This window comes from Contarinia nasturtii, unplaced genomic scaffold (genome assembly GCF_009176525.2).
Source record: "Contarinia nasturtii isolate CC-2019 unplaced genomic scaffold, AAFC_CNas_1.1 Cnas_scaffold_1240, whole genome shotgun sequence".
Lineage (NCBI taxonomy): Eukaryota > Metazoa > Arthropoda > Insecta > Diptera > Cecidomyiidae > Contarinia > Contarinia nasturtii.
The window spans coordinates 5,285,194-5,309,754 of NW_022198581.1; the positions used below are offsets into that span (position 1 = coordinate 5,285,194).

At 32.4% G+C, this 24,561-nt stretch overlaps 4 protein-coding genes across 9 annotated transcripts; 2 read left to right on the forward strand and 2 right to left on the reverse strand.

The window, feature by feature from the left end:
* Nucleotides 1-790: 790 nt before the first annotated feature.
* LOC116345185 lies at nt 791-18,633 on the reverse strand. 3 transcript variants are annotated; one of them, XM_031774360.1, is made up of 7 exons: nt 18,443-18,633; nt 13,433-13,492; nt 1,791-2,217; nt 1,629-1,726; nt 1,320-1,565; nt 1,089-1,111; nt 791-1,022 (listed from the first exon to the last, which is right to left on the reverse strand). In XM_031774360.1, the coding sequence occupies exons 1-7, from the start codon at nt 18,531-18,533 to the stop codon at nt 849-851; spliced, it is 1,119 nt and encodes a 372-aa protein (XP_031630220.1). In that variant the 5' UTR covers nt 18,534-18,633; the 3' UTR covers nt 791-848. The 3 variants fall into 3 exon arrangements, 2 of the variants coding, with proteins under 2 accessions (XP_031630220.1, XP_031630221.1); XM_031774361.1 differs by lacking the exons at nt 13,433-13,492; nt 18,443-18,633 and adding an exon at nt 2,297-2,406; XR_004201485.1 differs by lacking the exons at nt 791-1,022; nt 1,089-1,111; nt 1,320-1,565; ... (1 more) ...; nt 1,791-2,217; nt 13,433-13,492 and adding exons at nt 16,027-16,547; nt 16,644-17,003; nt 17,100-17,726; nt 17,790-18,169 and having other exon boundaries at nt 18,277-18,615.
* Nucleotides 6,011-9,628, forward strand: LOC116345183 (gustatory receptor for sugar taste 64f-like). The gene is made up of 12 exons (XM_031774358.1): nt 6,011-6,223; nt 6,591-6,649; nt 6,736-6,822; nt 6,917-6,952; nt 7,029-7,184; nt 7,461-7,658; nt 7,874-8,145; nt 8,263-8,417; nt 8,671-8,833; nt 9,106-9,195; nt 9,269-9,289; nt 9,358-9,628. The coding sequence occupies exons 1-12, from the start codon at nt 6,153-6,155 to the stop codon at nt 9,427-9,429; spliced, it is 1,380 nt and encodes a 459-aa protein (XP_031630218.1). The 5' UTR covers nt 6,011-6,152; the 3' UTR covers nt 9,430-9,628.
* A 640-nt stretch (nt 18,634-19,273) lies between the features above and the next one.
* On the forward strand, nt 19,274-21,504 carry LOC116345186 (phospholipase A1-like). Of its 4 annotated transcripts, none has more exons than XM_031774363.1 (5): nt 19,274-19,383; nt 19,558-19,590; nt 19,659-19,754; nt 19,826-19,871; nt 19,940-21,504. In XM_031774363.1, exons 1-5 carry the CDS (start codon nt 19,369-19,371, stop codon nt 20,716-20,718), a joined length of 969 nt encoding a protein of 322 aa, XP_031630223.1. In that variant the 5' UTR covers nt 19,274-19,368; the 3' UTR covers nt 20,719-21,504. The 4 variants fall into 4 exon arrangements, with proteins under 4 accessions (XP_031630223.1, XP_031630226.1, XP_031630224.1 ...); XM_031774366.1 differs by having other exon boundaries at nt 19,276-19,344; XM_031774364.1 differs by having other exon boundaries at nt 19,287-19,383; nt 19,547-19,590.
* A 33-nt stretch (nt 21,505-21,537) lies between these two features.
* LOC116345184 lies at nt 21,538-22,874 on the reverse strand. The gene is made up of 2 exons (XM_031774359.1): nt 22,709-22,874; nt 21,538-22,637 (listed from the first exon to the last, which is right to left on the reverse strand). The coding sequence occupies exons 1-2, from the start codon at nt 22,802-22,804 to the stop codon at nt 21,585-21,587; spliced, it is 1,149 nt and encodes a 382-aa protein (XP_031630219.1). The 5' UTR covers nt 22,805-22,874; the 3' UTR covers nt 21,538-21,584.
* Nucleotides 22,875-24,561: the final 1,687 nt, after the last annotated feature.

The window sequence follows — 24,561 nt, forward strand, 5'->3', positions numbered from 1 at the left end:
TAATCTCAACTTACCATAAATAGTTTCATAATCGTTAAAATATAATCTGTTCGAAGCATAAACTAAATATGAACGCAGACAAAGCCTGATAAAAGATTGAAAATGTTTGCGGATTTATACGTGTATCATCATCACCATCGTTTTCCATTCAAAGTTTAATCTTTTAAATATTACATTCAACAAAATGTTTAAGAATACATTGAACACTCTCAAAATCGATTCTTAATATTAGTTTTTGGAATGAGAAAACGATACGAATACAAATGCAAACACATCTCCTTGTATAATAAATCAATTTAAAAAATCTTTTTTTTTTTTTTTGACGCAAAGTTTGAAATTCTCCGGCAGAAAATAATTAATTGAAGAAGTTGAATTGAAAATATATTTATTATAAAGAATGTCAATGAACATTATGTCATCTGTAATGTGTAATCTTTGATATCTGCAATGATAACTTCAAAAAAATTCCGCGAAAAAATAATTCACTGTCTGAATCAGTTCGTCTAGGTTGCGGTTTAAATTTGGATGAAGATTCATCTAAGCTGCTGAGTAAATTAATTCTTCTGAATCTTCTGAATTGTTTTTTTCGATGATATATGCACGGGATTTTTTAATAAACTGCTTTTTGTTAATTTGAATGGAAGGAATTCAATGTGTTTTACAAAATCTTCATAATTGCAACATATTGTATATCCAGATTTAACATTTTCACTAAAATAATAAGCTAATTCATCGCAAATGCTATCGCATATGGTTGAAAAATGAATTTTTTCTTCATCGTTCATTTCTGTGTCATTGGATGAAAAAAATGCGACGCTTTCATTTGTTATAACATCCACTACCAATTTTCACACAACCAATGGTACTTGGACGCGCTTTCTATCCGGATCCAAATAAACATCCATCATGTTGCCGGTTTTAGTTTTTTTCTTTAAAATTCCATACGTTCCGGTAAATACACGCAGCACTTTGTCCATTTGTGTTGAAATATGACGTATTAAATTTTCTAATTGACACCAATTCTGAAAATGATTACAATATTTCAATTAAATAACCGATTTTAATTAAATATTAAAACAAATTCTTACTCCACAGTTCATCGATTGCATCCCTATGTTGATGACAAACCGTGCACAAGCACATTTTATGATCGATCGAGATAAAAAGAAAACAGAATTTAAAACAAAATTTCATAACATATTGTTTCTATTGAATATAACGATAGGAGAGTATGTTTTTATTCATCTATTATCCAGCCATAAGTACTGAATAATATCTCCTATCGTTATATTCAATCGGTTTAATCTATCCATTCTCACCTGGGAAACAATTTTGAAAGTAGTACGTCAATGCTTGATGTTTGGCCGATGTGAAATCAGCACGTGGTGTTAAATGGTTTCGCGATAAATATTTGCTCTTTTTTGTATCCGGATCGGTAAATGGAATGAATAATTTATTTAGTTTTTTGGTTTGATTTTCAACATAATAATAATCATTCAAATTCCCACCGCCCAAAGTGTATACTGATTTAAAACCGTTCTTTTTAAACCTTCTGTGTTCAAGCGCTAATAGTAAAGAATTAATTATATACTATTTGTCTTTGGAGTTTGATTTTTCAAAATCAATACCTTTAGTTGCAAGATCAATAATATGATCCGTATAAATAGCACTGGAAGTATCATCATTGTAACATATTGTATACAACACATCTCCTTCATCACTTTTTCTGCAATATTACTCAGCAATAATTTAAAAAAAAACGAACTAAAAAAATGTTTACTTTTACTTACACGATATATATACTGCCCAAGCCGTTGGCACAACTTTCACCGGTCATGATTAAATTTTTATCTTTTGCGAGTGGCTCCATACGCTCCAAAATGTTATTCACATATTTTGTAGCCGCAACGCCTTTACGTGCTGGCGTTTTTGGGAAGTTCATTTTAATCGGTTCGAAAAATATTCCGGGTATCGAAGGCCGTGTTGACATCGATCTTTGGAATTGTTCAACAGATGATAAGCCGTGCATCATTGAGGAAATATGTTCTTTCATGTGACTTTTTAATTTTGAATTCGAATTGGCGCGTTGACTTTGCTGACCAATTTTGGATGCAGAACTTAGATCAATACTTTTTGATATCGTATCTTTTGTAGATACAGGTGCTCCCATTTGACGTCTCAAGTTTGGCCACTGACTCAGCAATCCAGTAATTACAGCTATAAACAAAAGAAAATGAGACATTTTGTTAGTTTAGCTGATAAATGCATCGTGGCTTGGCCAACTTGAAAAGTTTACCGGCGCCCCTACGTGTTGTTGGAGTCACCAAACATGCAAAGTATAGCAACAAAACTAGTCGATAAATTTCTTTTAGTTTCGCCATTAGAAATGAAACGCAAGCTCCACCATAAAGCTAAGCACACAATGAAATGTTCATTTATCCACATTGCCTTATAAAACATCAATTCGACATACGATAATTGCGCTAAATTAACTCGCACACCTAAATTGCACAGAATATTCGAATGAATAATTCGACAAATGAATGGGGTAGAATAAAAACTACTTCTCGAAAAATTGCTATTTTAAAACGAAACCTAAAAAAAATTTCAATAAAAAGTGAATCAATTTTTTTTTGTCCAATTGAAGTGAATCAAGAAAATTTTGTTCAATAAAAGTGAACCAAAAAAAAAATTTCACTCGGTTTTTTCAGTGTAAAATACACTAAAATGAATTTTTTTTTGGGTTCACTTTTATTGAACAATTTTTTTTTGGTTCACTTCAATTGGACGAAAAAAAATTGATTCACTTTTCATTGAAAGTTTTTTTTAGGTTTCGTGTTTAAACATTTTTCGAGAAGTAGTTTTTATTCTACCCCATTCATATGGTCATGTTTAAATAAAATGTAAAATGAAATGGGATCGATTATAATTTATTTTTCATCACTGTACGATCTCTCATTCGCTTTATTTACCGTTTCGTGTGTAGATATAGATATTTTTCAATTACAGTTTAAATAATTGTGATAAAATCAGTCTGTGATCAGACGGTGAATAAATAAATATAATAATTGCTGTTTATTCCAAACGACATTAAAAAATATAATAATTTTCTCATAGCCTTTCAATTTCTATATTTTCTCACTAATTTGTGGTATTCGTTTCTCAAGTAGCGTAATAACTCAATGTCAGTTTTAATTGGTCCCGCTTTGATGAAATAAAATAAAAAAATCGAATTATTCTTTGAAAAGACAGTATGGTTTATACGTCATGTTAAATCTCTACTTTTTATCAATGCTTCAGCCCTTCTTCAAAGGTGTGCTCACATTAATCATTACTGCATAATAATGTTTTGTGGCGATTGCAGTGATTCGAGAAAAAAAGATGAAGCGAATCAATAAACACTTTTTACTGATAGTATGAAACTGTGCAATTTGTTCGTCAATTTGAAAGAACTATATTGCGTGCAGCCGTTTTATTTTATATTTTTTCTATTTTTTTTATTGTAAAACGATTTTCGATGACATATATCTTGATATCGTTTTTTTGTTGCTGGTCGTTTGACTCTCAGAGTCAACGTATCACATATTTTCCATTTGGTAAAATTGAACTCTCACACTTTTTCTATTTCTCTTTAGCTGTCGAGCTGAGTCAGAGATAAAAACGGACGCAATTTGATTATATTGGTATAGTTTCATTTAGTTTTATTGAGCGATTTTCGTATTGTGAATTGGCTTGATTTCATGTCAATATCTATCCCAATGCTATATTGTCAACTCTATTTCTGTATGCATCGTTGAGAATGATGAATGATGTGGCTCAATGAGTTCACTTTTCATCGATTGTAATGGAGGCGATGGGAAATATTTGGTACGATTTTATTAAAATTTTATTGATACACATGCCATCATTACGTTTCGTTTCGCAGACGAATGTGATGTACAGAGAGTATGTATTATTCTATTCTGTACACATTTTCAACCGCCATGAGCATAACATTCATTTTCGTCGTTGTATTTTAACTCCCTTTCTCTCTCTCTCTCTCTCTCTCTCTCTCTCTCTCTCTCTCGATTGATTTGCTATTATTTCTTTTTTAGCGTTTTGGGGGCTAGTTTTTTTGTCACTTCTATTGCCCAATATCGCATTTGATGGATCCATTTTGAATGATATGAAGATTGATTTGTGTATGTATTAAATGTGCCGCTATTTCTATTTCACTAAACGATTCAAGTTTCAAAACCATCTCTTGCTATACACATATGCCGCCAATAATGGGCGCCCCCGATACAAATAATAAAAGGCAAAAAGGAACAAACAACGCAGAAAAAAATCTCTCTCTCTCTCTGCGCACAGATCGATGTAATTTTTTCTTGCACTGTTGAAATTTATTTGTTGTACTTCGACCCGTTGTATTCCATGATTGTTGTTCGAAATGGTCGTATTTCTCGTTGCCTTCGTCATAGTTGTCGTCGCTATCGTCGTTCACAAAAAGCATGTATGACACCAGGCGTATATCGATCAAATCAACAACATTCACAAGTACATGGGTCAAATGCATTATCTTATATTATCTCAACTGGAACAAATCGAATATTACGTCTTATTGAATTTCATTTTTATTATTGTCTTTTCTATCACGATTTTGTGTCCCTTTCATTTTCGCCACTTTTATCTATCTCTGTCGTTCACTCTTCCTCTATTTGTGTTCGGTTGTCGTTCAATTGTTCGGGCCATTCCATTATTCTTTCATGTATATAACATTTTCTCATCGTTTTTATTTGATGAAGCGATTCACAACTGGCATTGTGACCCTTTCGCCACTAGGCATTTGTGTTATGTTGTTGTTGTTGTCATTCAACGTACTCTTATTTTTACCGTAACGAACAACATTTTTCAGATTGGTTTTCCATTCCTTTCTTCTTTTATTGTGTACATGCGTAAGTGTGTGTTTTTGTATTGAAAACGATGCTTTTCTGCATTTAGTTAGGCCACTCGAACTATTTTCCTTCATAAAAACTAACTTGTCATCTCGGCAATTTATTGAAAGCTCAATAAACAGCCGAGTGCGCGAGAGAATGAAAGAAATAAGAAAAAAAACTACATAAATGGGATGCCCATTCGAACGAAATCATAATCCCTTATTTGGTCAAAGGCATGGAAAATCGACTGCAAAATTATTCGCTTTCCTCTTTCTCTCTCGCTCTCCTTCTCCCATGTGAGCTGTTTATATGTGTCCAAACTAAAGCCCATTGAAGCATTATTATTTAACCGGTCATAAATTCCAATAGTAGAAATTATGTGCATGACATTGGCGAATTAAAATCGATCATTTCATTTGATAAATCGACATTTATTTGAAAATTTTTCGCTTGCTCGTTGCATGCTTTTGTTCACCATTTTTCACAACAACATTTAAACGATATCTGAAATGAATTTTACACTGAACTGAAACACACGACGGTATACACACGCGCTGTCAATTAAATAGTATTTTCTGTAAAAAGGAAACATATATTATATGCATATATATAAATATGAAATATCGGTCGTCTCGATAGGCCCGAAAAAGGTGAGGTGGGCTTATTGTGTTGATTCGCTTGGACCTCGGAGGTCGAGTATAAATCGGTGCTGAATATGAAAAATGTGAGTGATATGATAAGCATGTTAAATATTTTCATTGTTGCTATTTTTGTGATATTCGATTGCGCTTTAGTTCACGCTTCTGTTGATGTACATCCAATACACAGAGAACAAGAAATGAATGGGGTTAAATGTGGCCAGTACTTATGATCAATCTAGATTTCGATAACCGTGCACTGATATATCGGTGCTCAAAGCTTGAAATAGAAAACAAATCTGACAACAACCACAGCAACGACAAAGAAAAAACACAACAACACTTTAATCATTTATTATTATTATTATTGTGTCCACATTGTCTTTTCCCTTTCCTGATGATTATAATGTGAACGAAGGTACCACACAATGTGTGACCGAATGGATAGAGTGACAACGTGACAAAGGATCGTTCTTATTTCACTGGTTTAGTAAATTTTTTTCCATTGTCCAAATCGTACATGCAGCCTGTTACTGCTTTTGATGTACTTTGACGGCTTTAGAAAAACCCCAAATATTTATTCAAAGGATACACAACAATGACGGATTCAATTATTTTGAAACGTTTTTTCGGCACGGACTTTGCATTTCCATTCGAAATTTTTTATCGGTGAGTTAAAACCACGTACGTGTGACGTGGGAGGAAACCAGTGAACATATACACGTTTACGCATCGAGATTCAATTGAGTTCGAATCAATTCAATTAAGCTCATTCCTATTTGGATCGGAGCTGAAGACAGAAGTAAATTTTACACAAATATAGTAATGTACTTTTCAACACCACAGATAATATGGTACTACTACTGATTTTATAAATTTACCAAGTCAAGTTCATTCCTTTCTTCGATTTTTTTTTCACCATCGAAATCAATTTTCAATTTCAATTGATAATGAAGGTTAAACATGTTGTATTAGGTGATTTACAAAAACAACTTTGCTTTTTTCGTTTTTTTTTCGCAAATGTTGTTGAGTATAGGAACAAGTCAATGTTTCGGCCGCCGATTCCACAAACACCTACGTTGGATATGCCACAAGGTAAAATTTTTACTTTGACCATTGTTCATTAAAATAATACCTAATTGTTCGAAATGGCGAGATTTTAAATGTTCGTATTCAATCAGTACAAAAAGATATTCGCTTCATCGGTGAAACATCTTGGAAAAAGAAGAAATTGTATCATACAACCTCACACACGGCATTGTACCCAGGTAATTGAGAATATATTTTATTTTATTTTGTTTGTTTTATATAAGAAATGTAATACATTTTGTTTTGAATTCATTTATCGGGAATGCTGAAAAGTGTTGTTTTTGGGTCAAATATTTGCAATTCTGCCAGGTATGTCATTGCATCATTATCAATCGTATCCAACTGAAAAAAGCATCATTCACATTATTCATTGACGGATTTATAGTGTCCGGTATCTCATCGAAATCGGCAAAAAATTTAAAATTCAAATGGTTTGATTTTCGAACGTTGCACACTCTGCTTGTGATGGGCGGACAAGCCATTGGTATTGCTTTATCAGTAAGATGGATAGCACGCAATAAATTCACCATGGCCAATATGGGTTTGTATTGAAAATCGGTTTTTTCCCTTTATTTCCCGATAATTTCAATTTCATTACAATTAAATCGTAATTAATTTATTTATGGTTTGTTCATTTATGGTTCATGCTTCGGTTAACAAATATCGAATGGTTTGTATGTGCTTTTCGAAAATTTCGAGAGAAAAGAAAAACGAAGCAATACCACAACAATAATAACAATACACCAACGAAACTTGTTTATTCGCCCTCGTTAACATTTCATTAAGACATTAAAATGAGATTTGTTTTCTCGAATAGATTCGGTTTTTTGGTTTACAACAAAATTTATGGTGGCTGCATATTTTCTATGGTTGGCAAAAAATTGGCCCTCACTCATGGGCGAATGGGAACGTATTGAAAATACATTTCCGGCGTATGTTGGACACAAAAGGACTATCAAATTTTTTCACTTTAAAATTAAACTGTATGCCAGCCTTATAACATTGGGTCTATTCAGTTGAGTATCATTACAATCGATATTGTTCTCGATAAAAGTCTATTATAGCACAGTTGTAACACAAGCATACTCTTCCACACCCGCTATGCACTTATATTTGACGTATTTAAAATTCATTACAATCGAATTTGCAATAATGAGCATATTTATTTTACATTGTATTTCTCTTTCTCTCTCTCTCTCTCACACACACATATATATATATACATTTTAGTTGAACATATATTGTGCATTTGTGTTGGTACGTTTCGCGTATATATTTGCTTGAACACGACAAGCGTGGAAGGTTATTTAAAACAGGCATGGCCACAAATCTATACAAATATCAAATACGACGATGGAGTTCGTGGAATTCTAATGGAAATTCTTAATTTTTACTGTACATTTCAATGGATATATATGGATATTATCATAATTTCAATCAGTATTTGCCTCTCGACGCGTTTCAATCAATTAAATGAATATTTGCGACAATATAAAGGCATGGTAAGCACCGTTATTTGTTGTTCATAAACTTTTTTTAAAAATGAATTCAGGCGATCAATGGACTCGATAAATGTATGTTTTTATAAATTTTATATGCAAAACAAACACAACAAAAAGAAAATGCCACGTTCTTTCTGGACCAATCAACGAAAACACTTTTCATCGATTGTGGACTTAATTATGAATGTCGATGAAAAAATTTCGATCATGACCGCATTTTCCGTATTGATTAATTTGTATACGACATTGATGCAATTGTTGCACAGTTTTCAGTAAGTAAATGAATTAAAGGTATATGTTAATCAAAATGTCTGAAGTACATTCATTTTTTTTTTTGGAAAGCTCATTATTTTTTTTTTAAATGTGAAATGGCAACCATTGCATGCATTAGATTTCCAATCGAAGAACTAATTTCCAATATAAATTTGGGGAGGTGGTGATAATTATTCGGCCCATTGTTTCAAACACTCTGATTATCATGTGATTTAAATTGAAACAAGAAAATAACGCTTTAAAATGTTACAGATTACAAGAAACGGTAACCGAAGCGACCTATTTTTGGTTTTTATTATTTTATACGATTTGCCGAACAATATTAGTATCTTTGTCGGCAGCACGAATCAATGATGAATCTCAAAAACCGGCACAAGTGGTTCGTGCCATACCAAATGATACTTATGATTCAGAAGTGAGTATTTTTTATTTTTTTTTTTTTTTTTTTTTACGATTCAGAAGTGAGTATTTTTTTCGGCATCGATGTTATAGGCACCGCGTATGTGCGGGCACTTTTCTTGTAGGTGTCGCTCTTTCTTATATTCACTTTAAAAGTTATATGGATTAGATGCGGGCACTACGTAGTGCCCGAACTTTTGCGTTGCCGATAATAGCAATGCTTCTTTTTTTGGAGAAGCTTTTTATTGCGTGACTGATGTGGTTTTGTTTCTTTTTCTTTTATTTCAGGCAAATCGTTTGCTCGAACAAGTTGTAAATACAAAAGTCGGATTGACTGGCATGAGGTTCTTCTACTTCACTCGGCCATTGATTCTTTCGGTTGGTCCATATGAATGGAAATCATTTCAAGTGCAAACATTTTTAAAATATTTGATCTTGTGTTTTTTTACAGGTTTGTGGTACAATTATTACCGTGAGTACATGATTTAAAATGATATTAATAATAAAAATTAATGATGATATTTTCTATTTCTATATAAGTACGAGCTTGTTCTCGTCCAATTTTCACTTATAACACCAAAAACTAAGGAGAATTTATGCAAAGCCTTTTGAAATAAAAGTCACATTTTGATTTATGTTTTCTTGATGAAAATGATGATTCCTCCAGGATGGACGAAAATACAAACAAACGGGGAAAGAAATATGTCGAAATATGTATTGTGAAAATCGTGTATGGCTTTTCAAATCAAACATTTTTCAACTTTAAGAGGATACAATTTAATTTCAATCTATTGATATATGACACAAATAAATGTCCACACAGTTTAATGAATATGATTGTTCTTTTGTTTTACTTGATTGATATTTTAATAATGCGATTGAGAACACATAAAATACATATGTTGTGTGTTCGACTGTGCGTTGTGCCATGTGACTACCTCTCTCTTCCGTTGTCATTAAAATGGGCCATGCCGTCCGAATTTGACGCAATTAATTTCAGTTTCATTATGGTTATTATTATTATTATTATATTATGTTTCATATAAACATAATCAATTCCCATTAGAAATGATTTGATATTATTCCATTATGTTGAATCGATTGAACGAGCATTGGAAGCGTTTTGTTTCAATGGCTCATTGCCAAGAAACATCAAGACCATACAGACACTTATAGTGTTGATGATGGCACATACAATATGATAATTTTGTCTCATCTTATCATGATTATACCCAATTTGCTTGTGTGTGTTGAAACCGGAGATTTTTTGATGCTTTGCAAATGGAGCTTCTTTTCATCACATAAGCAAATATATCCGTAAATATGAATCCATTCTATTGCTTTGCATTCAAAGACGGATGTCTGATTTTTTCAGTTTATGAGCAACATTTTTTCTGTTTAGTTTAGGTTCCGTATTTTTATGTTGATCATCTAGTTCGAATTTGAAATTTTGCATTAGCAATATGATTGCGAGTTTTGCTCACAATATCTTTTTCAGGTTTGAATTTTTTCGGTTCATATTAATAATTTTCATCATGTTGCAATCTGGAGACAGAAAAAAGAATTCGTGTACCCACTTCAATGATCGTGTTTGTGCCAGGATTTCTTGAACATAGTTTGTTACCAAACGTAAATGCTGGATGCAATCGCATTGATTCTGTGAAAATAATAACAGAGTTCGCAACTCCGACCGACCGCCGGCCCTAAATTCCTACATAAATGCTTAAAAATGGTATTTGTAAATGAGATATGAAACTAAGTACCTTCTCATTCATTAATAATATTTGACTAGGAAATTTTTGGAACTACACATACATAAGGTAAACAGAGACGAACACTTGACTGCAATTTTGTTGAAACGAAGTTCGTTTCAGAAAGAATCGTATAACGAACGCTAAAGTCAATTATATTTAAATTTTCTTTTTGTCTTATAAGATTTATTGATATCGACAATATTGAAAATATATATGGTGACTAGGGTGGCTCAATCTTTTCTAGAAAGAATGTGACTAAAATGAAAATTTTCAATGAATCACATTTTAGAAGCATTTTCAAGCAATATATGCTTGAAAATGCTTGGGAAATTTCACAAAACTTGAATTATTTTTAATGAATTGACTTCTTGTCATGTAAATCTTTATGACCATTTTAATCGATTTTTTTCAAGTTCTATTAATTGATTCTACGGACAAAATTGACTCTATATGGCTCAGTGTGTCCATAGCATATAGAAATAGCACTAAATAGTGTCGATATCTATACTATATCGGTGCACTATATATGGAAGATATTTCCGCAAGACACCGTAACTCACAATCGAAGTGAGTGCGGACGGCAAAAATGTTGACGCATACACACAGTTCTTTCTACTGCCGCACGGCAACTTGTGATTTTTCCCGTCTACACTCACTTCGATCGTGTGATACGCTTCCGTGCGGCAATATCTTCCAAATATAGTGGACCGATATAGTATAGATATCGACACTATTTAGTGCTATTTCTATATATTATGGACACACTGATATGGCTTTAAATAACATCGAAATTTAAAAAAAAAATGAAAATTCAGTTTTTGAATACTTTAACGATGTAATTTACAATACATCAGAAAATATGTCACATTTTTGCCAAAATTGAGTTTTTTTTTTCAAATCTATCTCCCCGAGTACTGTTCAGGGAAAGCAATATGCTCATTTTTGTTGCAAAAAACCTTCAATAATTCAAAGTCTTTCAACATTGTAGAACTTTTCTTTATTCGATAGAGAAATTCGTCAAATTTTTCATTCAATTAACCTTTGTCGTTGTCGTAGGCTTCCATATTTAATTAAATTAATTTGGTACCAAAATGTTGTGTATATGGACTTGAGAATTTGAAGTGCACTCGCTAAGGTATTCTCATTCAAATCTTGAAGTAATCAATGAGCATCTCAGTTATCTTCCGCAAAATCACTGTTCCATTCTATTCGTATATCCGGTGTAGATTTAATTTTCATCCATTTGTATTTAGATCTCTTTCTGTGTTTCACTAAGGGATAAGATTCTCACGAACAATACGGATATGGCCACAAAATTGCAATACTCAAAGATAAATAAATTGAAGTCGCACCAAACCCCACCTCTATCTTTCTCTCTTTCTACAAAAAATGGTGTCCTACTTCAGGTTTCTGGCATATATATGGCATCAGTTCAATAAGTCTATTTATTTGTAAGCATACAACTTGAGGCGACATTATCAACGTGTTCAGTCATTTGTATTATGTCTTTAATATAATAACACAGACACTGTTAGATGAATACTTAATACTGTTGGGGTTGACTACACTACTTCAACAAAAACTAATAACAATGTTTCCACATTTAGGAGAAATATCATTGCTATTGTATCAGTGAACTTATTAACGTACTTTTGTCTGAATATTAGTATCACAAGCAAATCCGTTACATACAATATCCACTCAATAAATGTACTTATGTATCGCACATCCTTCCCACACATGCACACAATGACGGCATATGAAAACTCTGTATACAATACGATGGACAAATTCATACAAAATGAAATTCACCTCTTCGGGTGCATCAATCTGTTTGAAAATTCCAAACAGAGAACAATAAATATTTACTCTCATAATTTTAACACCATGAACATTTTTACAGCGAAAACAGATGAAAACTGTGATTTTTACAGATGGGCTACCGGCATTTATACACCAAGATTAGAAATCTAGACCAATTTTTCAAATTATGACAACTACTTTGCCGATTTTGTTTATGGCAGGTTGTAGAATGTAGAGCTTGAATAAATATGTACACTCTTATATTATTGGGATTACCCCAAATACATTTTTGGATTTTTTACCATGATTACTCCAAAAGGAGTCAGAATGACTCCAAATGGATTAAATTATTATTTTGTAAACAAAGAAATAATTTTCATAGTCAAATTTTTTATATTGTTTTCTGAAGTTTTACGGAAGCACGAATTACTTTTGAAACACCCTGACATCTCTGATGTTGTGAATTTTACAACAGAACGTTCACAAAATCTTTATGTCAACGAACGTTGTGAATTGTCTAACAATCGTTGTCATTGTGAATATACATATGTCATTGTATATTGTACGTATTCACAACGACAACGATTGTTGGACTATTCACAACGTTCGTTGACATAAAGATTTTTTAAACGTTCTGTTGTAAAATTTACCACATTAGAACTGTCAGTACATTATTGGGTGTTTTAAAATAATTTTATTGTGAAAAATAGTTCTATGTTCACAAAATAATAATTTAATCCATTTGGAGTCATTTTGACTACTTTTGGGGTAACATTAGAAAAAAATCCGAAAATTTGTTTGGGGTAATCCCTACAATATAAGAGTGTATACATATTGCCGTGTTTGTCTGTCTGTCTATTCCGCCAAATAGTCAACGCGTATCTATTGAACATTTTCTGTTATTATGCAAATGCAAAACAAAGAGCACCAAATTTTCTATGAAACCTATTATGCAGAATCCATTGCAACTTATTTACTTTGAACACCACCTCTCACGGCACATCATGCAAAAGTAACAAATTTTTAGATAGCATACAACATGTATGCATTATACTCACTTAATGTAATTGAAGCTTCATTCGTATTCCGCCTAGTTCCGCCAAGAAGACAACGAGAATCTGTGAACAGACAAAAAAATCATTATACTTATTCATGTTATTCAACAGGTATTAAGCTTGCAAAGCTGTTCACAAGTTTAATCCATACATTAATTTAATGGATTTTAAATAAATCGAGTTGCATTTAAAGAAAGCCATCATATCCGCAAAAAATCATTGAATATTGCATTTTTGGTGAAAAATACTTTTCTGTTAACGTAGAATTTTGAATTATTTTTAGAAATGGGCTAGCAATTTGTATCAAAACCTAATAATGTTAGAGACATCTAGTGTAAAAAATATCAAGAACGTGAATAAAAACTTTATGTGGCGAAATGGTGTTTCATATTTGAAAAATTGCGCTAATCGATCTTTGTTAAATTATTTTGTTTGACTTTATCATTTGGAAATTCGTTGAATACTTTTCGCCCGCGGGTAATTTAAAATAAGATTTGAATTTAACATAAATTAACGTTTTTATGAAAACAACATATTTTTATGTTTATTGTTTCGATAAAAACGATAAACCGCCTCCATTTTGTTTGCAGTTTTCGAGTATTATTTGTTTTTGTTGATTCGAGCATATTATTTATATGAATGAGAATATTGGCCAAGACTTGGCTCAAATAGTATATAAACAAAGCGAAACGGTTTTCGTGGGTAAAATGGTTTTGGTGTATAAGAATGGGGAATTGGCTGTCAAAAATGGGGAATTGGCCCCCCAAAAATGGGGAATTGGCTGTCAAAAATGGTGCGTTTGGTTGTCAAAAATGGTAAAATTTGGCTGTCAAAAATGGAGAAATTTGCTGACAAAAGTGGGGAATTGACCCCTCAAAAATGGGAAATTGGCTGTCAAAAATGCGTCGATAAAAAAAAACCGAAAAAAATGTGTAAAAATTCCTTGAAATAATGAAAAATAATATTATTCGATGCAATTTGATACTAAAATAATTCAATTACATTATCTTTCATATGGTTTTTTATTTTTTCTTCATTTCGTTGATTCATATTGTTCCCCCGCTAGGGTTATCAATGAACTGGCTGTCAAAAATGCGTCGATAAAAAAAACGAAAAAAATGTGTAAAAATTTCTTGAAATAATGAAAAATAATCAATTCCCTATTTTTGGGGGGCCAATTCTCCATTTTTGACACCCAATTCCCCATTTTTAACACACGTTTACCCTTTGCCTTTTTTTATCGACGCATTTTTGATTTTAATTATTTTAGTATCAAATTGCATCGAATAATATTATTTTTCATTATTTCAAGAAATGTTTACACATTTTTTTCGGTTTTTTTTATCGACGCATTTTTGACAGCCAATTCCCCATTTCTGGGGAGTCAATTCCCCACTTTTGTCAGCCAATTTCCCCATTTTTGACAGCCAAATTTTACCATTTTTGACAACCAAATGCACCATTTTTGACAGCCATTTCCCCATTTTTGACAACCAAACGCACCATTTTTGACAGCCAATTCCCCATTTTTAACACACGTTTACCCTTTGCCGTTTTCGTGAACTTTTCTATTCACGTGCACATTTTCAATAAAACACACATATCAAGTTGTACCTGATGTAAAAAGTCCCCATTGTGTCTTCATTGAGTCAAAAAAATAATTTTATACGCCGCAAAATTCAAAAGATGGTATAATAGTTTTTTAAATAGTAAATTTTTTCAATATAATGAATCTATTTGAATATTTATATATTCGACTTTTTTCATTTTTAATCCGACAGTCTTGAAACCTTGAGAAACTTATTTTTTTCTGCGAAAAAACTGATCTTGACAAAATTTCATGACGATTGGTGCATAAATGAATATAGCTCACATTTCACAATTTTTCAAAAATCAGAAAAAAATGAAGTTTGTCGAAAATAAGTCATACTCGAGAATCGATATTTTTATTTTTAATCCGACCGTCGTGAAACTTTGGGAAACTTAATATTTTCTGCAAATAAAATGATCTAGACAAAATTTCATGACGATTGCATAAATGAATACCCTTTAAATAAATACCCTTTCGAAAAAAAATGATTGACTGACTATAAATTAAGTCAATTTTAATCACTTTTATTCAGTTAAAATTACCAATAGATGATTGAAATCGAATATAGTCGGTTATGTTTCAGAGTTAACTAAAAGTGATTTGCTAAGTAATGGTTGCGTCAGTGGTACTAAGGGTTGCGTCAGTGAAAGTATAGGTTGTTCATTTCCTTGAAAATGTTCCAATAATTTATCTTATTCGAACTGTCGTTTAAAAAAACAAATTAATATTGTTTTCTTTCCTAAAAGTGATTATAGTCAACATAGTTGAAAAAAGTCAATTTCATATACTTAAAGTTAACCGTAGTCGGACCTGGAAGCAAGCACAAAAACGAATGCTTGCTCGAGTATGTCTGTATTTAGTTTGCTGCTGCTGCTCGCATTGCTCCAAAAAAAAGCAGCAATTATGTTACTTGTTTACTTGACAAAAAATGCTAGCTTTGACAAAAAATGTTGTGTGTTTTCTGTTTATTATTATTTTAATTTTTCATCTTCTCATAAAATCGCTTTATATTTTATTAGATTTATCTTACTACCTGAGCTTACAATGTAATTGAGTGTGGACTACAGATAACAAAGAAATATGAATTTTCTTAAAAATTGAACAAGTCATAGTTATCATGTATAAATAAAGTTTTTTCAGCACGCATTGGTTCGATTGATGCCCGTCTTCTTTGTATTAAGCAACCAGCAATTGAAAAAGCACTTTCCGATTTAGCTGTTGTTGCTGGTATTCCCAGAATTACTTTGGCAACCGCAGACATTTTTGGAAATGATGACTCATTTTGACGCCAAAAACTCAAAACACATGCTGGTATTTCTTTCTTCTGAGCAAATAGTTCCAGTTCCTGTTCTAAATTACTACTTCCGTGAATCATATTTATGTGTTTTGCAAGTAATTTCTCCCTTAATGATTTGGGTTGGACTGTGGTGTCTCTGTCATCCAAAATTGGCGCCTCCGATATAGTCTCATGGATATTTATCTTCATTGATTGCGCAACTGTTTCGATGACTTCAACCTTTGAATATCCTTTATGAAGAAAATTAAAGAAAGAAACAATAATTAGCAAATGCCATGTCGCAGTATCAAAAGTGTGAATCAAACTTTGATATAAAAGAAACAAACCTTCTAAATTTAACCATTCATTAATGATTTTTAAATGCTGTGTTGAAGGGTCCAAAAGCGCACTGGCAATTGCTTCCATCGGTAAAGGCATTCTTCTATTCAAATTTGTCAAAAGAATATCGGCTGCCTTTTCAATTAAATCATCAGTCGTCATCAAATGAATGGTTTCCAAACGATCTTTAATTTCGGAATAAAATAGCACAAGGGAGTTGAGAGTGGGAAAATCATTTCCTTGGATGTACGTTGTGAAAACGTTGGAAACGTCCAATAATTCAACCACCCCGCCAAGTAATATGGAATCTTGTTTTGTTAGAATCAAATCATATTCCTCTAGTTCTTCAAGGCACTTTTTTATGGATTCTTAAATGAAATAATTTGATAAAATAAATTTCAAACCATGCTACTTGTGAAAAAATTAAAAAAAAAAAGTTAATAAGCCTATCGGCCATCATTTACCTATGTGGTTCAAATGAACTTGTGCGAGTTTAAATACACAATTCCATCGGACTGTGCTGATGGATTTTAATCCTGTAAAATCCCCACCGCGGTTAAATTCTTCAAAATTGACATCAGAGAACTGTGACTCAGCATCAAATATATCATCCGTTTGTGAACATTCCTCTAACAAGATCATCATTAAATGTTTATGCTTATCATCTTCCTAAATTGTTTTCAATTGTGTGTGTTTGTAAATCAAAGTTCTTTGAATTTTCCTTAATTTTGAAATTAAACTAGTCAATTCTTTCATATCTTTTGATTTCATTAAATCTTTTTGTATTAGGTTATTGATTGAGTGAGCAACACATGCGAAACGTTTTAAATTGAGTAATTCGGTACTTTTCTTAACATTGGCACCACCATCGGTAACACACACTACATTTTTTTCTTCGATACCATATTCAGCCATGGTGTTAATGTAATCATCACGAATACGCTCAGCAGTATGGGGTCGATCAAATCGGCCAGTTCTCAAGATTCTGCTTTTCATATTCCATCCAGAGTCCATATAGTGATATGTATATGTTACATATGATAATCTTTTATGATTGTCCGTCCACATATCAAATGTAATAGTACAGTATTCTAAAATCATTTGAATATTTGATTATTTCGCTTATAATTCATAATTTAAAAAGTGTAATCTACCTGGAGTTTGACTCAAATCGGTGAGCAATTTTTTCTTCAGGCATGTGTACATATCGTCTAACGCTAAAATGGAAATTGTTTGTCGTGTTGGAAGACCTTTGTCTTTAGTTCCTAGCCCTCCGATCACTCTCCAAAAATCCAGAAAGCCTTCCTTTTCCACTGAAGAAAATGGTATTAAATCTCTGCAATACCACAACACCAATCTTCGGGCCAAAATAAATTTATCATCGGAATGCAATTTTTCTTTTCTCTCCCCGGGTTGAATAAACGAATCCGTCAGTTTTTTCTGTTTCAATTCAATTCTCTCCGAAGTCACTTTTATTCTATGGTCATTGAACATATGCTGAATCAAAACCGTTGCGCTGGTGCTTTTGGCATAACTAAACAATGAAAAATATTTTTTTTTTTTCAATTAGATTAATCAATGGAATACACTCAAACAAAATATTTTTGAGATATAATATGCGTTATCGGCTAAGTCACCAACCTTTTAAATCTATTATTTTTAAAACATATACGACAAATAATACGATCTTTCATTCTGCTAACTATCACATTTCCCTTGAATATACAGCCAAAGTGTGACCAAATTAAATGGCTCGATTTCTTCTCAAACTTTTTTAATTGGAATGTTTTCGGATCGGTATATTCACCACTTTGTTCATCTTCGGAACTATTATCATTATTGCTATCATTTATATTCGACGTTTGCGTTTCAATTAATATATTTTGCGACATTTTCATAACTTTTATTAAATTAAATCAATTCAATGATAGTCAATGAGTTTTATGCAAATTCACCGTCTTCATGTGTCTATGGCACGCACAAAAATGAATATGTTCATCAATATATCTCTTTTACAGTATCGACCTTCAAATCTATACAAGGAGAATAAAAAAAAATGCTTTCTATACTCATAAAACATTAGCTCTGATTGGATATTAAAAACCGTTAGGTGTATGAAACACCAATCACAAAGGAATATTTATGAATTGGGTTGCTATAAGTAATTTTCATATTAAAATGCATTTTCTGATCATTCTTCGTTTGAACATCGTCGCTTAAGCATCGTTTAACAAAACTACATTATTTTGTGTTCGGCATTAATGGCAAAAAAAATGAAATCGAAAAATTCCAACAAAGAAACCGTTCGTATTGGGGTTCAAACTACAACATCATCAATACTATAATGTGGTGACCATATTTCCGTGTATCGGTGACTACACTCTATTGATTCGACACTTGTCTCTTTTCTGCGCACATGTTTGCAATGAGTTCGCTATTGATTTCTGTCACCAATTTTAATACAAACAAAGATCGCTATCATAACACTCATACAAAAGTATTCTTCGTTCAACATGTTTGCAAAGCATTCTCTTATCATCTCTTTTCTGCGCACATTCTTTCATTGATATAACACTTTCAATGAGATGATGCACTCATTCTCTCTCGTTGTTTTAATGGAGTTATATTTGCGCCGCAAATTTTGCGGTACACATGTCAAAATAGTTTGAAAATGCAATTCAATTTTTTACATCATCTTACTTCTAAATAGTACAAACATTTGCAAACTATTTTATGTCAACGCTGAGAGTAAACGTTTTACACGTTCTTTTAAATTAACATTTTTTAACAATTTTAAATTATGTTTCAGCAATTGAGAACATATAAATATATTTATTCTTTATATTACTTAATTGATTAATTTAACTTTGAACTAATACAGCCATATACGAATTAAATAATAATTTTTCAGTTTAAATTTAGGTCATTCATTGCACGCCCAATGAAAGTGAGAATGTAAGAGTTTCATTGAGCGAAACTACATATATTCACGATTTAATGATAACTTTTCTGTCCACATTTAGGGCACCCATTGCATACAGAAAGGATCCGATTGCACATGTAAAACGCACCATTTAAAAATGACACCAATCGAAAGTACACCAAACCAAACTGAGAATGTAAGAGTTCAACTGAGTAAAATTAAATTACATAACTGAACTAAATTATAATTTTTTTGTTTGACATTTAGACAAGCCATTGCAGTTGCCATAAAACTGTAAATAAAAATGAAGAGAGTAAGTAGCACTTATTGGCTTTTTTGAAAATTTGTTTTGTTATATTCAGAATGCTTTCCTGATTCCAGTAATGTCAAAGTCTCTGAACGATTCAGAAAATTGGGATGACATTTTACAATATACGATTATAGGCTGTGGTTGGCACCATGGAAACTCAACACTCTGTAAAGAAGGAATAAGACTTGTTGCGCTCTGTGATCACAGTTGCAATTGCCATGCTTCCATGAGCGTATATGATGCGGAAACAAAGAACCAAAACTACTGGAATTTTGCAAACCATTTGAAATCACGAAAGGTCACTGTACTTTTTGGGGGTTTTAGAGAATATTCAAAAGAATTCGCAAATGATTTGAAGGGTCGCATTCGAAGTGGTTCTATTATTTATATAAACTGGGACGAGCGTAATAGCTATGTCATGTCTAATTATCCGCGTGTGGCACAGGAAGTCCCATTTGTTGGTCATTGGGCAGGATACATGATAGAAAAATTAGCTAATGATAACAAATTAGATGTATCATCCATGGTTGGCGTCGGACACAGTTTAGGTGCTCACATAATTGGAAACATGGGAAATTATTTGCGTGAAAAAAATATGAAAATGGCACATATAATTGCGTTAGATCCGGCAGCACCATGCTTTGAAGATAAACTACAAATTCGCCCAGTTTATAAAATCGATGCCAACGTTGTACAAGTGATTCACACCAATTCCGGCTTTTTCGGGTATAGAAAAAAAATCGGCCACATTGATATCTACCCAAATGGTGGAGATGGCCAACCGAATTGCTGGACAAATACATGTTACCATAGATATGCCGTTATTGGATTATTGGATTATTGGATTTGAACGGGGAGTGTACTGTTCTAAATGAATACAAAGTAAAACTCGTTGCTCAGGTTTCACAACCTATTGCAAGACGCCCGTGTGTGTAGTATGATACACGAAATAGTCTTTATCCAAAAATATGTACGAGACATGGATTTTGTTCACATGCCCGCTTGAAAAATTGTACCAGTCTGAATACGTTAGGTGCATGAATCATCTGGTAGGATCTCCATCCAGTGAACCTGTCCCTAATTTCATTCAGCCTTGAACATCTGTCTACAAGATGGGATGTTGTTTCCACCTAGCACCTAGGCTATCGGTGAAGATCGCAATGTTACCCTCCACTCTGTGGATATGCCGTTAAATTGTTCCAACAATATAATATTAAAGCATATCATTCTTGTTGCTGGCACCACTACCACTACCATAACAATTATTAGTATGAAATTAATATTGGTCTTGATTTACCTCATTTGACTGACGATTCCTTGAATTGTGAGAAATCATATTATTTGAATTCACCGTGGATTGCTTAATTCATTTGAATGGGTTAAAATAATGTCGATCTCGAATTTCATTGAAAATAAAACATCAAGATAAAGTTTTTTTTATTTGGACTTGCTGTTGTAGTTTGTTGTCAAGTCCATGCGAGAAAAACATTCGATTGAGTCTTCATTATTCTTAACCATTTAAATTAAAAATTTAGACATTGTACACTGAGTTCAACATAACTTTATTTATTTAAAAAAAATGCAAATAAATCAAAATCAGACATTAAAGGTTTCCCTTAGAAAATTAATTCATTTAATAAAATCATTGAAGGAACTTCAGTTTAAATTATGTGTTTTTTTTACAAAGTTTTCATTTGTTGTATTAAGCTTTTTGTTTTACTTTTTTTCAATAAAAATGACATCAAGATCAGTTACTCTTAAATTCCAAATATCTGGAATTTTCGACTTTAATTCACTTAAAATTCCGCGGCAATAATTTAATTGAAGTTTTTGTATTTGTTTGCTCTCCTTCAAAAATTTAACAATCGTTTCTACTTGAGTGTGGGGTCCACAATCGAAGTTAGCTTCAATCAAATATCTTGATACTTCTATAAGCGATAAAATATATTCATCCTCCACTCCTTCTCTGGTTTCGACGGCAAGTTTTTTTAGATTCGGATTTTTTTCTACTGTACTAATCCAATTCGGAAAATAATCTGAGTTGCATTTAAGCTCTTCCAACTGTTCAAATTTAATATTTATGAGTCCTCCTGTGACCTGATTAATTTCGAAATGTTTAACATTTTTAAAGTGAATCTCATGTTCGCAATCAATTTCTGTATTGTATGGTAATATCAATGTTTCCAGAATAGGTAAATGTTTACTTGCTAATTTAACTAAATTTACGCGAATAAAACCCATATACAAAAATTTAAGTTGAAAATTTTTCTCTATTAATTTCCCAACACTTTTTTCGTCGATATTGGCCACTTCCAGATGATCTAAGTTTGGTAGATTAACATTAAAAATATCATCTTTGATTTTAAGTGACATTAATTCTAAACGTTGAATGTTTGGAAACATTTCGTTTAAGCTCTGTGAATGGGTTTCAAATTCAGATATTTGAAATCCGACACTCGTTACATTATAAAACGGTTTTTTTACTTCATTTAATACATTCTTTCCGCCGCTGACAAATAAATATTGTAAATGTTCACAATGCTGACTAGCGCTCGCGATAGCCTTTTTCAAATGACCATCTGAGTCCCGCTCTATTAGAATTGCTAGTTTTGAAATATACTCGCCGAATTGTTCAAGCAACACATAAACTAACTCGATTTCAATACGATAACCATTTTCTCTGTCAAAACTTATTGAGTATGTGCTTTTGTCCGAATTTTCCTGGATAATAAGCATTTTATTCGCAATTTTTTTCTGCCATAGATCTCTCTATTTAAAATAAAATCGATTCTTATAATGAAAAATGTATTTTCAGATTTAAGAGGGAGGGAAAAACTTACATTGTTCAATTGAGTGTCCTTGATGTTATAAGCTCGGCTGCTCGTTACAACACAGACACAGAAAAGGATAAATATAAAAAATGAGGTGACCTTCATTTTCTTTTTTATTGAAACTGATTGAAACTTTGTTCAACAGGTAACAGTTTGAACTACAGATTTTTTTCCATTGGGCAGCTCTATATATTTACTTTCATTGTATTTAGATCATTATCTAATCTTATCATAGTTATTTTTCATGTCGTACATATTATGCCGTCGTCAAATTGGAATTTAAATCATCCAAAAAGTGCTAATATTAATAACAATTGTTTGCTCAAGAGATGTTTGCATTCTTTGAACTCGTGCGTTCTTTGCACACTTGAGAGACGACACATATTTTCGTTGTATTGACATGGAGCGGTTCTTCCAAATGTGCTATAAAAGTTGAATAGTGAAATCAAGGGGCTATGACTAAACTGATTCACATGAGTCTCTAGTGGAAGAAATGTGTATGTGAGTGCACAAAAATTTCGCGTTGCTCTGGACAGCAATGACTAACTCGAGTCACGAACTGCGGCCCTTCATTTTATATGCGTTATGTCTGAAGTGACTTGTGTGTATGGAATTTCGCCATTCGGTGCTGATTCGAGTCAGTCATAAGCACCTTGAAATTTATCAATTGTTTGTGGTTGAATTTTCATAATACAATTTGCTCTTATAAGCACAGTTTATTCTAATTTTTGTTGTAGTTGTATGTTTGTATTTTTGACCGATAACTTGGATCCAAAAAAATTGGGTAATTTTGAAGATTACCACACTTATTGTATGTGATACAGATGTTATAATGAACAAAAAACTTAACTTCAAGATAGATAACATTGTTCATGATGTGTGTGTGTGTGTGTATCGCTTATCGGTGATCAAAATATCTCTGCAAACTGAATTGAATTTGAGCAGTTTTGTTTATAGAAATTTTGTTGAAATAATAATGTATTTTAAATTGCACCACTTAATAAACCAAATAAATATACAATCAAATGTGGAATAAATGATATAAATTTACAAAAAAGCAACAATTGTTTACCTTATTCAATCTCATGTATTATCCATCAATGAATCAATCTTCAAAATGTATATATTCCATTTGAAAGCACATATATTACTTAACCCAGTTTAGCTAGGTTGGTAGAGTCATGGCTCTGAAAGCATGCGCTCTATGTTGGACTGGCGATCGATCCTCTATGTACACAGAATCTTTTTATTTTAAAATACACAGCAAACAGAGCTGTTGACAATGAAAAAAAACCAGTTTCGATAGAGAGAGGAGAGAGAGAGAGTATTCATGTGTATGTCGTTGCCCATAAGAAATATACACAGTCAATATAAACACACACACACAGCATAGTATGCATTTCTCTCGTTCAATGTATGTATGTATGTATGTATGTATGTGTTATCGATCAAGAATGAAGGAGAGAGAGAGAGATCAAGAGAGAGAGAGAGAGAGAGAGAGAGAGAGAGATCATACACTCAAACGTTAAAATACACAGCCACAGCAATCAGAGCTGTTAGAGAAGAGAGAGAGAGAGAGCGATCTGTTTTGCATCGATTCCACACACGATCGTTGCCATTTAGTTTATACAGCAAGCAGAGACGTTGGTTAACGTTTCGTTGCTTTGCATTATTCTTGTTCATTTCACACACACGATCGTTGCCATATAGTTTATACAGCAAGCAGAGACGCAAAAACCAGTAGTAGCCACGCCTACTAAAAAAAATCTTTGTGTGTATGTCCTATGGATAAAATCAATGAAATTCACATTTATATCGAAGTCCTATGGATAAAATCAATGAAATTCACATTTGTGTCGAAG

Bases quoted from the DNA above. Each gene is read 5' to 3' on its own strand.
- LOC116345183 (XM_031774358.1), top strand. From the start codon at position 6,153: ATGACGGATTCAATTATTTTGAAACGTTTTTTCGGCACGGACTTTGCA. The intron at 7,659-7,873 runs GTTGAGTATCAT...TATACATTTTAG, and splicing joins TATAACATTGGGTCTATTCA to TTGAACATATATTGTGCATT. The intron at 8,834-9,105 runs GTGAGTATTTTT...CTTTTATTTCAG, and splicing joins ATGATACTTATGATTCAGAA to GCAAATCGTTTGCTCGAACA.
- LOC116345185 (XM_031774360.1), bottom strand. From the start codon at position 18,533: ATGAAAATGTCGCAAAATATATTAATTGAAACGCAAACGTCGAATATA. The intron at 2,218-13,432 runs GTGAGTATAATG...TTTTGTTTATAG, and splicing joins TGAAGCTTCAATTACATTAA to CTGTAATTACTGGATTGCTG. The intron at 1,112-1,319 runs GTGAGAATGGAT...TCATCAACATAG, and splicing joins CTTTCAAAATTGTTTCCCAG to GGATGCAATCGATGAACTGT.
- LOC116345186 (XM_031774363.1), top strand. The intron at 19,591-19,658 runs GTAAGAGTTTCA...GTCCACATTTAG, and splicing joins CGCCCAATGAAAGTGAGAAT to GGCACCCATTGCATACAGAA. The intron at 19,755-19,825 runs GTAAGAGTTCAA...TTTGACATTTAG, and splicing joins CACCAAACCAAACTGAGAAT to ACAAGCCATTGCAGTTGCCA.
- LOC116345184 (XM_031774359.1), bottom strand. From the start codon at position 22,804: ATGAAGGTCACCTCATTTTTTATATTTATCCTTTTCTGTGTCTGTGTT. The intron at 22,638-22,708 runs GTAAGTTTTTCC...TATTTTAAATAG, and splicing joins AGGACACTCAATTGAACAAT to AGAGATCTATGGCAGAAAAA.